This window comes from Hylobates moloch, unplaced genomic scaffold (assembly GCF_009828535.3).
Source record: "Hylobates moloch isolate HMO894 unplaced genomic scaffold, HMol_V3 SCAFFOLD_11, whole genome shotgun sequence".
NCBI classification, from domain to species: domain Eukaryota; kingdom Metazoa; phylum Chordata; class Mammalia; order Primates; family Hylobatidae; genus Hylobates; species Hylobates moloch.
In genome coordinates, this window is record NW_026652286.1 from 37,993,631 (window position 1) to 38,006,601 (window position 12,971).

The 12,971-nt window shown below is 46.7% G+C and overlaps 1 protein-coding gene across 1 annotated transcript in view; it reads right to left on the bottom strand.

The window, feature by feature from the left end:
* Positions 1-6,072: 6,072 nt before the first annotated feature.
* Positions 6,073-12,971, bottom strand: part of SWAP70 (switching B cell complex subunit SWAP70) — a 91,439-nt gene continuing 84,540 nt past the window's right edge. The window contains exons 10-12 of the mRNA XM_032166639.2: positions 10,990-11,188; positions 9,858-9,954; positions 6,073-9,184 (exon numbers count right to left, since the gene is read on the bottom strand). Coding sequence (XP_032022530.1) covers positions 9,078-9,184; positions 9,858-9,954; positions 10,990-11,188 — 403 coding nt within the window. The 3' untranslated portion in view covers positions 6,073-9,077. The remainder of the gene's footprint in view (positions 9,185-9,857; positions 9,955-10,989; positions 11,189-12,971) is intronic.

The following is a 12,971-nucleotide window of genomic DNA, read 5'->3' on the forward strand; positions in this document are numbered from 1 at the left end:
CTAGATGACCTTGCTGGGTCTGCTGGGGCCTCCGCAGAGACAGCCAGGGTCAAACGAGTCAGGAAACAGGCCCCTGCTTGTGGGCCGCCTGCCCGCCCTCACCCCAACCAGGCCGCCTGCAGCGCCCTCCGCGGGAGACGCCGGGGAGGGGAGAGAAGGGAGGAGACAGGAGGGGCGGCCCCGTCTTGGGCACTCACAGGGACCGGCAGGAGGCCGTGTGGGGCTGGAATTGTGACCACGCATGCCGCAAGGCCACAAGGCCCTCCTCGGGGTCCCGGCCGGAAATCCTCAGGGGCCCGAGGAGGAGCCGGGGCGGCCACCCGACCACCTCCCCGCGGGCCGCAGGCAGGCGGCGCGCCGTACCCGCCGGGAACGCGGGAAGAGGCCATCGCGTCTGGACACCTGGGCTTCGTCCCAGAGCCGTCACTGCTGTGTCCCCTTGGGCAACTGCCTAGCTCCCTGAGCCTCACTTTTCACACCTGGAACATAGGAAAATTGCGCCCACCTTCTGGGTCGTGGCAGATAAAATGAGTTCACGTCAGGGCTGGCTCTCAGGAGGCGCTCAGTGCCCGTGGCTTTCCTCCCCAGTGGACAGAACGCCGGGGCAGCTCCCCGCGCTCTGGCGTCGAGAGCGGAGCGGCCCGGAGCGCAGCGACCACCGCCCACCGGACCCGACCCTAGTCGGCCCCGCGCGCCCGGGTCGGGGCGGGAACCTGCGGGCGTGGCGCACGCCTGCCACCTGGCGGCGAAGCCCCCAGGCCGCCCGTCCCGCCCACGGCCGCGCGCGTGCGCAGGCCTGCACCACCCAGTCGCCCCCACCACGCCGCGCCCCGCCTCCCTCGCCCAGGGACCCCCTAGGCCACGCCACGCCCCTCCACCCGCTCAGGGAACCCCCTTGGCCATGCAGACCTGCGCCACAAGGTCGTTTCCTACCCTCCTTCCCCCGAAAGCGTATGCATTTCGTTACCCCTGGAACTGGGGTCATTTCAGGACCTCCCAAGGAGGGCCAGGATGGTGGTACTGGCCTTAAGGGGACGCGGGCTCAGGTTGGCAGTTGAAACCGTGTTCCTGTTTCAGACAAACCTAAATGTAGGCCTGGGAAGGCTGTGCACTGAAATCCTAGTATTAGGTTGGTGCAAAATTAATTGCGGTTTTTGCCATTGTAGGTTGTCTGCAGAGTGAGATTATGGCGAAGCATTTTATCCTTTTTACAAACCTGCTTTTTCTCAGTTTTCCACATTGGGTATGTATTGGTGATAAGGGAAAAAAAAAACTACAAAAGTTATTTTTTGAAAAAAAAATCACATGGAGAGGGAGAAAAGGGGACAAATTGGCCTATCAAGGGGGTTTCCGGAAGTTAACTTTCTAGTGTCTCTGTTTGCATGTAGACCCCCAGGGTGCCCTGGGAGAAATGGAGACATGAAGCCCAGGACTTGAGGCACTGGGATGGATGGTCCATCTTTCACATGTGCTGGGATTAACTTCCTTTAAGGAAAAAGTACGGCAAAAGAGTTCCCAGCCTTAGGGTAGGGTGGGGTAGAGGCTCCAAATAAACCAGAAACTCTTGAGTTGAGGTGGTCAGTCACTGCCGTCTGGTTCAAGCTCTGATTGGACTCAAGGGGACCAGATCCAGGATATATTTGAGAACAAGGAATTTATTTCAGAAAGGGGCCACTCAAAAGCCAGCATTTACTAAGAGCCTGCTTGGTACAGGGTGCTGGAACTACCACAACGAGGCTGCCCCTGCCCTTAAGGAGTTCTGGGCTGACTTTTGGGAAAGTTCATCAGCGGTGACCGGTAGTGAGTGAGGCAGATCAGCAGGAACATTACAAGCCGCAGGAACCGTCAGCTGCTGATAGAGGCCCTGGGAGGTAGAGTGGAGAACAGCTCTGGCCACCACAGCTAATGGCCACCAAGGGAGCGACAGGACCCTTGAGGGGAGAGCAGAGGCTGGAGGTCCTTGGGGTCTACTGGGAGGTGGCAGTCACAGGCCCTTGGGTCCTCTCCACAGCCTTGCTGGAACCTTCCAAAGAGCAGGTGTGACTGGGGAAGTGTGTTGCTGGGCTGTCGCCCTCACCTGGGACCTCCTCTGTTCACGCATCCATTCACAGACTTGCCAGCTACCTGCCTTTGCAGGACACCTCAGAAGTTACAGACCTGCCTGTGGAAATGCAGAGAGCACCTGAGGTATTTCCCAGACTCTCCAGTAGTAGCCTTGAATGGCTGACCAACCGCAGTTACCTGCCAGATCTTCTCAGAACCGGCCAGCCCATCAGCAACATGCCCATTAAGTGGCCTGACCCAGCCCAGATGGAAAACCCCCCTCCACGTGACTTTCTAAAGAACTTGCATGAAGACAAAACACCAGGTGCCTCAGGCATGACACCCTGAGGACACATCACCTGTACAGTATCCTAACCCACCCAAGACGACACAGTAAGGTAAAACCACAGTAGAGCCCAGGCCTGTTTGACTCTGAAGTCCAGGCTCCTTTCCAACTTAGTGCCCTAAAGACCTGACTGGGGTGGGGGTAGGGAGGAAGATTCAAGCACTGATGTTTGTAGCCCAGGCTGGGAGGGCAACAGCTCTAGAAAAAAAGCCATTCACTGCTTTAACCATCTTCCAGCTAACTGCAGTGAGGTGTACAGGGCCATGGGGCTCTGGGATGAAGTCTTCCACCTCTACACCTTGTAAACAAGGATTCCAGACACACCCTCCAAATGGGAATGGAGACACACGTTTGGCAGAGTTGGACAGTGATGCTGCTCTCTTATCAGCCTGGACTTCGAGGGGAGTGGAAAACTGATGAGTGTGGAGGTGCAGCAGTCCTGGTATCCCCTGAAACCAGCCTGTGAGAGGACAGTCTTCCCTGGGGAGCTGCTCAGGATGGTCCTGGTCCATGCATCAGAAAGAAAAGGGAACCTGAGAGCAGAGGGAAAATGCAGAAAGTGGGGCAGGGAAACTGCTCCCTGAAACCCCCATGGGCTGCTGGTCCCAGCAGAAAGTGTTGCCGGAGGGGGAGAGGCAGGGTGAAATGGGACAGGAAACGAGGACTTCCGATGAGGAGGAGGAGGGGGCAGTGGGCTGCGGGTCTTGGGGACTGAACAGAATGGGGTTTGCTAGGCAGAGCTTTCCTCTACCCACTCCTAAAGTCCTGCTGGACCTCAGCTGGCCCCTGTGAACTGCTGTTGAGGGGGATATAAACACAAAGGCCTGCATTCCTGTGGGTGCACAACCCTAAGAGACCGTGGACTGTGTCTGTGTGGTGAGAACAGGAAAAGGAGGCTGAGCGTAGCCCTGCTTGGAATTTAGCCTCCACCACAGACGTATCCACTACCCAGGGCCAAAGACTCGGCAGCCTCAGAAGACTCAATGGAAGCTGAGCACAGGACTAGAAAGGGTCAGGGCCCTCCTCCGTATGTAGGGGTGGCACATGGCGACTAGCTGGGTGATGGGGCACTGAAAAATTAAATGTTTGACATAAAAATGTAATCAGGACCCGAAAGGAGGTGGGTGGTGTAATGAACAGCATCCTAGAAGTCCGGTACAGATTTCACACGTCACCTTCTAGTTCCTTCTCTGCAAATTGAAAGGTGAGGTCAGGTGCAGTGGCTCACGCCTGTAATCCCAGCACTTAAGGGAGGCCGAGGAGGGTGTATCATTGAGGTCAGGTGTTTGAGACCAGCCTAGCCAACATGGTGAAACCTCTACTAAAAAATAAAAAATTAGCTGGGTGTGCTGGCACACGCCTGTCGTCCCAGCTACTTGGGAGGCTGAGGCAGAAGAATCCTTTGAACCTGGGAGGCAGAGGCTGCAGTGAGCTGAGATCACACCACTGCACTCTAGCCTGGGCATCAGAGCGAGACTTCTTAAAAGAAAAAAAAAAAAAAAAAGTTTAAAGGTGAGCCAGTTCAGGCATTCTAGCAGCACTGCAGTTACAGACAGTAAACTGCACAAATCCTGGGTGTAAAGTTGTTTTTTCCTATGTAACCACCACCCATTTACAGCATCCCAGAAAGTTCAGATGTGTCCCTTCCCAGTTTACAGCCACCCGCCTCCCACCCTCACTTCTAAATCCGATTAGCAGTGTGTCTTGGAAATTAATATACATGGAATCATATAGTATGTGCTCTTTTGTGTTTGGCTTCTTTGCTCAACAAGATGTCCATGAGATTCAGCCGGGTTGTTGCCTCGCTCTGTAATATGTTAATTTAGGTGTACTATCCATTGTCTGGATATACAATTGCCTATTCTCTACTGGTGGATATTTGGATGTCTCTGGTTTGGGGCCATTATAATAAAACTGTTGTGAATCTTCTTATACAAGTTTTTTGGTGGACATCAGCCTCATTTCTCTGAAATGAGTGGAAACTGCTGGGCCGGAGGGTAGCTTTTTTTTTTTAGCTTTAGTGGATATTGCCAAGTAGGAAGTAGGGAGGTGATTATTACAGTCTCTAATATATAAAAAAGGAGTAGAGGGGCAAAGCGAGGAAAGAAATAGAGATTCCATAAACTATTCCCAAAACGGATCCTTTAACAAATCTGGAGCACCTCCTCTGCACTGTAAAAGCTGAGGAGTGCCTCTTACCACGCTTTCATATATCTTGACCTTATTCACCTGATCCTCGCCCGACTAGGGCAGCTGTGCCTTGCTGGAACTACCCAGAAGGTTGCAATTAAGGCTTGGCCAGTTAGAACAAGCACAAGCGCTGTGCAGGACACATCACCACCTGAGTGGCAAATCTGCAAATTCATTCCTCACAAGCTGCTAAATGGTGCTGACAGACCCACCCTGTGTTTCAGCACCTGGAAAGAAATCAGGGTTAAGGCAGCTTTTACACTTCACGCCTCAGCAACTTGGATCAGTCTTTAAAATATATCCAAAGCAACCCCCTCCAGAGGCTCTGGGTGTGTCAGAGGTCCCTGCCCTCTGCTCTCTGCCAGCTCACATAGAAACAGGCATTCTCCCTTCCAGGTGCTCCTCATTTGCACCGAAGAGGTCAGTCAACTCCTAGGACATCTGAAAGGGGAACCCTGACTCCAAGGGTTATATTGTGTTCTGGATAATAGAACTTGCCTTTCTGTAGAGCAGGTTTTCTCAACCTTGCCACTACTGACATTTTAGTCCAGATAATTCTGTTAATGGGGGCTGTCCTGGACATTGTAAGATGTTTTGCAGCATCCCTGGCCTCTACCTACTCGATGCCAGCAACACTCCCTCCAGTTGTGACAGCCAAAAATGTCTCCAGACATTGCCAAATGTCCCCTGGAGGGCAAAATCACCACCAGTTGAGAACCACTGTGATAGAGAAAAAACAGTTTTCTTTTTTTTTTTTTTGAGACGGAGTCTCGCTCCGTCGCCCAGGCTGGAGTGCAGTGGCACGATCTTGGCTCACTGCAAGCTCTGCCTCCCGGGTTCACGCCATTCTCCTGCCTCAGTCTCTCGAGTAGCTGGGACTACAGGTGCCTGCCACCACGCCCGGCTAATTTTTTTGTATTTTTAGTGGAGACAGGGTTTCACCGTGTTAGCCAGGATGGTCTCGATCTCCTGACCTCGTGATCTGCCCGCCTCAGAAAGCACAGTTTTTAAACACACCAACCAGTGTCCTCTCCCTCCCTCCAAGAGGGAAAGATCAGCTTTCCAATATACAATCAAACTGGACTGAGTGGGCCCACTTAGTCCACAACAGGCATTTTATCTTGGCAACAATGTAAACCACAACAAACAAACAAAAAGCCACACGGTTTACTCTGGTGAAAGAAAAACTGAAAGGCATAAAAAGAAAACTAAGGAAAACAGAGGTAAGAAAATCTGAAGGTAACAGCAACAATGAATGAGAAATCATCTTTGTAAGTTCCCGTTTGTGAGCTGACACATCAGCCATGGCTTGCCCACATTCGTGACTCAAACACCAAACATGAGGCCATAGCTAACCTCCTGGGGTCTAAACTCCAAACCCAGTGTTTTCAGGAAATGTCCCTAAACCAAAGTCCATCTCATTATATGAAAATACACATAGATACACCCAACTTTATCCCCCACTGTTTTATTAAATCAGACAGTTTAAAATGTATGTTCTGGTATTTTTAATTTTCTTACTGGGTCCTTTTTACTTAAAAAAAAAATACAAAACATTTTTTAATATATCTTAGAAAAATTAGCAAAAAATTGAGAAAATTGAGCATATTACATTGTACAATGTTTTCATACGAATGTTTTAAAATCATAAATATTTGGTTTCCTCTCAACATAGCACATCACAAAAATACATTTCAAAAACTTTTTTCATGTATAATTCCTGTAAATGATCATATCCCTACTTACTTATTAAGGAAAACACCTGATGACAAGCACTCAAACACTCTTGAATTTTTCTGTACAGTAATTACAAAAGTAAAACCAAGAGTTCTGTTGGCCCTTTGACAGGTGAAACCATTTTAAATATTAGGAAGAATTCACTTAGTATCAAAATATAATTCCAAATGGGATATACTTAGTTCATTTCTGTGCTATCTTTGATTCACAAGTATCTATCTTAGCCAAAGCACTGTTTAAAAGGATTTTGCCTCCTAGACATAGTGCCACTGAAAACCAAGATGTAAATCGGTAACACTATGCATTAAACAGAAAGCTTTTGCACAACCACATATATAACTGCTTAATCATATCAAGGTCCACATGTGACCAGAAAGCAGGCAGTCCTTAGGTGGATGGCCAGGGTCCAGGCAGTGTGACGTCTTCAAGAACCCAGGGCTAGAGCAGCTAAGCCCCAGGTCATGTTATCAGCTACAGCTGTGGAATAAGCCAGGTTTAAGGAAGGACACTCTGCAAAAGTGCAGGGCCTATTTCACAACTTCTAGAAATAGAAATTCACATATTCCATCATGATCCTCCCCACCATGCAGAGACTATTTGACTCCCAAGGCCACACTGTTTTCATCCATAGATTTCACATAGGTGATTAGGTTCTTTGTAGAATACTTTTTCCTCATTCTGGAATGAGGAATACTGGAGTCTTCTGGTGTAATGTGCAATCAAACCACAGGAAAGGTTCCATTCCTTACCTAAGTCTCATTGGTCTAATACACCTGCCAGCTACTGAATAAAATGATAATACTGATAAATGGCTGGGCAGAAATCCAACAACCAAATCAGCTGTCAAATTTCAAAGGCACATGATACAAAAATATACTAGACAATAAACTTTATAAAGGCAACTATAAGAAATCATTAAATAAAGTTACATTTTTATTAAACAGCCAAAAATCTTAAGACAAATACCTACAGACCATTTCTTCATTGGCAAATATTTTCCAGTCATAAAAGGTGATAATTTATGGGATTATATTCCAGTTTCCTCTCATGTAAATAAATACATACACTGAACCTCTAATACCACTCTCTCTAGATGTATACATCTATTTGGAATTGCTTTCTTAGTATGCACCAGCAAGCACTAGCATAAGAACACCCGAGGTTCTCTGTCCTCATTTAATGCCTGTAGAGAGAAAAGGACTTTATTCTACTGAATTCTGCCCTTTTTTGCAACAACTGAGTTATCCCCATATTTATTTACAATTTTAAGCTTGATTGCTGTCCACAGAGTTACTGTTGCTTCTCAATTATAACTAGTGTTAGAAGGCTTGATTTCATAAATGTTCTTTTTAATCCAAAGATAGATCATATATGAAAACCTTCCTTAATACTCCTTTCAAATCAGATGCATATAAACTATGATCCCAATTTCCCTGTTAGACTTATTTCTATTGGATATTTCCTCCGTTGTCACCACAGAGGAAGGGAAAAAAAAGCTGCCCACCTAACAAAGGCTAACATAATGGCTAGGCTAATATATTGACATGTTATCATCTTTATGATGTTTTGAATCTAACTAGCAGACATACAGTCAACTTCCTGTTGGCCATGTGCATCTAATCTGCTTTCTTAATTATCCAAATAATTTTTATTTCAAATTAGCTTCTTTCTACTACTCAGTATAATCCTCTCGCAGCCTGGCATATACTTGGTAGCACATCATTCACTAGAGAGAGTATGAGAGAAAATTAGGTTGACAATATGGGGCAAAGGGGTAGTCTCCTTTAAGGTGAGGGGAAAGGAGATGGGAAGGGAACAAGCCAAGTGTGTGAGGGTTAGGGAAAGAAATATCTTAGTAGAAACTAGAAAACCTCTACTAACAGGATCACATTCCAAAAGGGCAACCGGAAATGGCAGTGACTCCGTGACTTTTCTGTCAGAGCACCAATGGTCAAAGGCATTCCATGTCAACTGTCAGGAAATGGAAAGCAAACTGGCCAATCTAGTTTAACAGCACACACTCAGAGAAGGAAATACACTGCCAAAGGAAAGAGCTGACATCCAGTCCACAGAGGTTCTGAGTACCCAGTGGCAGTGAGCCCCTCCAAACTCTGCAGAGCTGACTGTGCTGTCTGCACCCTGCCTCATTTGGGGAAGAATCTGAGAGAGCGAAAAGACAAATTTCAGAAGGTGATGTGTTCAAAGAAAGAGTAAATAAACAGCTTGACAATGTTGACTTTTTTTTTTCTTTTCAGGCAGCCCTTGTTTGCAGGAAGATAAATAAGAAGGCTTCCTTACGATATTGATCCACTTAGAGAGGCACAGAAGGAAGAAGAGTTGAAAGCAGCAAAGCTGGTTTTTTTTGTTTTGTTTTGTTTTGTTTTGTTTTTGAGATGGAGTCTCACTCTGTTGCCCAAGCTGGAGTACAATGGCACGATCTCAGCTCACTGCAACCTCTGTCTCCCACATTCAAGTGATTCTCCTGCCTCAGCCTCCCAAGTAGCTGGGATTACAGGCACCCGCCACCACGCTCAGCTAATTTTTTTTTGTATTTTTAGTAGAGACGGGGTTTCGCCAGGTTGGCCAGTCTGGTCTTGAACTCCTGACCTCAGGTGATCCACCCGCCTCGGCCTCCCAAAGTGCTGGGATTACAGGCGTGAGCCACCGCGCCCGGCCCCAAAAGCCGTTTCTTTTGTCTTTAGCGTAAAGCTCTCCTGCCATGCAGTATCTACATAACTGATGTGACTGCCAGCAAGCTCAGTCACTCCGTGGTCTTTTTCTCTTTCCAGTTCTTCTCTCTCTCTTCAAGTTCTGCCTCAGTGAAAGCTGCAGGTCCCCAGTTAGTGATCAGGTGAGGGTTCTTTGAACCTAAGAGACAAACATGCTTTAAATACAGGAAGTATATTCTTCAGGGTACCCCATCATTTTTCTACAGACAAAATAGTAACTTTCCTACTTTATTTCTTCTTTGAGGAACATCCATAAATATCATACCAGCTAAAACAATTAGAAGATGTACACCAAGGGGATTAACTGGGCCCTCTTACCTATTAGGGGATAAGGTTTTCAAGAGAAATTTATCCTAAACAGCTTGGTTTTTTTACATTTGGGCTAAAAAAGTTTCTTTAGTATAATTCAAATACACAAGTGAAACAGAAAAATAAATATATAGGCAGGGCGTGGTGGCTCACGCCTGTAATTCCAGGACTTTGGGAGGCTGAGGTGGGCGGATCATGAGGTCAGGAGATCAAGACCATCCTGGTTAACACAGTGAAACCCCGTCTCTACTAAAAATACCAAAAATTAGCCGGGCGTGGTGGCGGGCACCTGTAGTCCCAGCTACTCGGGAGGTTGAGGCAGGAGAATGGCTTGAACCCAGGAGGCAGAGCTTGCAGTGAGCCAAGATCGTGCCACTGCACTCCATCCAGCCTGGGCGACAGAGCAAGACTCCGTCTCAAAATAAATAAATAAATAAAATAAAATAAAATAAAATAAATAAAAAATAAAAATAAATATATGATTACTTCATAGAGTCTGTTACCTGGTTCTATCAGTCGAATTAATCCTTCATGATGGGCCACTTTGTCCTTCCAGCTCTTGGTCTTATTAGTTGCCATCTCCAGCTTCTTTTTAACTTCCTGAAACAAAAGTGGATTTTGGACTATGCAGACACACAGGTAGTTTAAGAACCAAATCACAACTATTGGGCCTTACTACGTATTTGTGAATTATCTCATTAAATCCTCTCATAGCCCATTCTAAGAAGTGGGAACTACTATTACCCCATTGTACAGAGTGAAAACGGGTTCAGAGAAGGTCAGTAACCTGCCGAGGGTCACACAACAGGAAATGGTAGAGCCAGAATTGGAACCCAGGCTGTCTGATTCCAAAGCCTATTCTTCCACCATCTGCTTACTAATTACAATGGGTGTATGGCCCTGTGTGCCAGTTACAGTTTACTGCCTCTCTACTCCAAATCCACCCTGAACCGTCCTGCTGTTGAAACTAATTCTCCCTCACTAGCTGGCAGCATAAAGCTTTGTCAGTAGAGGGTGCTGAAGGGATACGAGGAGGGAGGGACTTTTCTTCTAGCTTCCACCCAGCGGCTCGTGTGGCACTCAGAACACCCGCAGTGCTCACCACCAGTGAGTTTTTGTAGCACCTCCCTGTGGGCAGCTTTTGCCAGTGCCCCAGAAGGTGGCCTCCCAGTGAGCTTTGCTGGCACAGCACCTCAACAAACTTTTCTGCCATCTATGCACCCTCTCCACGGAGGTCTGGATCACAGCACTGGGGTTAAGGGGCAAGGAGCAGAGTGCTCTTCCAGATGCACTCCCTCCCTGGTGCTCTGCCTCAGTTTTCGAGGCAGTGGCTCCTCCCTACGTCTACCATTCCTGCATTCTCAAAGCCTTCTTTACAACACAGTAGGTAATCTCCTATGACAGTTAATAATGTTTTGTATTAAACTTTCCCTGTTCAAATTACTGTGCAGTTTCTGTCTCCGATGGATGTATAATACATCTTATCTCCTGTAAAATCTCCCTCTTTCTTCTTTCTTAGAGCTAAGCAAGATTCTTAGTACAGCTTCATATTGGCAGCTAAGCAAATAATTCTACTATTGAGAAATGTTTTTCAAAAATTTAAATATACAAGTTTGCAGGGCCAAGTCTCATTACCTCGTACTGTTCAAGTGCTTGCTTCCGTTCTAACTCAAGCTGCTCCAGCTGCTCCATGGCCTCCTGCAGGGCCTGTTCCTTCAGGACACGCTGATTCTCCAACTCCTGCTTCTCCGCCTCTGTTGTCTGAATGGCCTGCTGCTGCTCCAAGTGCCACTTTTCTAGTTCAGCCCTCTTGGAAGACTCTTCCTCCAACAACCTACGATGTGGAGGAAAGCTCCAGATCAAATCCTGCCCAGGTCACCACCCTGACCCAGCAGACGAGGGAAGCATTTTAGACAACAGAATATTTGAGATCGTCTAATCCCCCTCTCATTCCACCAGGAGGAAAGCAGGAGACAGAGAAGCTCATATTCACAAAGCTGGTAAAGCAGCCTATATGTCCTGCTCTAAGCTCTCTCAGTTTCACCCGTTTGTGAAATAAAAAATAACATTTATCCAGAGTTTAATGTGTGCCAGGAACTGGCCTAAGAGTCAAGTGTATTTTCTCAATTAATCCTCACAGTAAATTTAGGTGCGGTTACTCATATTTTAGAGATGGTGCAAGTGAGACACAAAGGTTCAGTGGCCTGTACTAGGATCATCCACCTGCCAGGTGGCAGGGCCAAGATTTGAAATTTGCCTGGTTGCTACAACATGAAAACATTTTCATCTAGTAAAAACCTATTACCATGGAAAAAGCTGATAATGAAGATGAAGAAAGGAGTTAACACAGACAGAATAATAGAGATACTATTTATTGAACAATTGCTACATGCCAGGCCTTTGCCTCCATTATTGCTAATCCCCTAACAATCCTGAAAGGTATTATCCCTACATTACAGATGAAGCAATGAAAAACCAAAGGGTTTAAAAGCATGTTGCATAGGTTATAATGGATTTTAACCCAGGTCTGTGTGACTCCAAAATAACAGGAGTACCTATCTGGGAATATCCAGCTATGTGGTTGTTTAAATAAACTAACAAACAGCCAAAACCTGCATTAAAGTGTATATAGTGTCGTTCGATGCCAGCTCAGGACAGGACACGTATCTAGTGGCTTGAACACCAATATTATGGTAACAAAGTAAAGTCACATGACTGGTCAGTTACTACTACCTGCCAGCATCTGCTCTTATAAAACTAACAACAAAGGAAATAAAGTAACAGACTACACCAACACCAATTTCCAAATTCCCTCTACAACTTCCTGCAAGGTTGTTATTCAACTCAGCTCCAATACTCTAGGTGATGGGCTACTACTCGTTGCCTCACAAATTGGGCCAGTTTATTTATGGGCAGCTTCAATTCTTATGAAGTTTTTTCTTATACTAAGATGAGCTCTCCCATCCACTACCCTAGTTCCACAAAGGAAGTATCTACTCCCTCTTCCCTGTGATAGCCCTTTAGCAACTGGAAGGCAGCTTTGTTGCCTGTTGAGAACATCCTTCTCTAAGAAGACCACCTCCAGCCTTAACTAATGGGACCCAGCTTCCAGACTCAATATCCTTCTTTGGAGACACTGAGGTCTCCTCAGATGTCTCTTGGAGTTTGATGTACACCACAGAACACGACACTACAGATGTGGTCTGACCAATGCAGAATTTATTCACTCAGTTGATGTGTATTTTTTATGTACCTTCTACATGCTTTTCTAGGCACTTGGGATATAAGAATGAACAAGACTGGATAGGTCTGTTTTTTCATTCTAGTGGTAAAAGTATGGATGGGGAATGGACATTTCCAGGTGCTTAGGCTGCCCAGCCTCTGAACTCCTTCATGTGTCTAGGGGAACTGCCACAGTAAAAGTCTTGATGGAAGGTAGGGCTCATTTCCCACTATAGAATCACAGGCCAGACACCTGCCCTCCCACCCCTTGGCAGCTAGGGTATGGTGGAGGCACAAGCTGGGCTTGGCTAGGTAGATGCTCCTTCTGGAACTTTGACTCTGAAGCAACTGGCACAAAGAAGCAGAGCCAGTAGAGAATTCATCTTGCCAGTGGC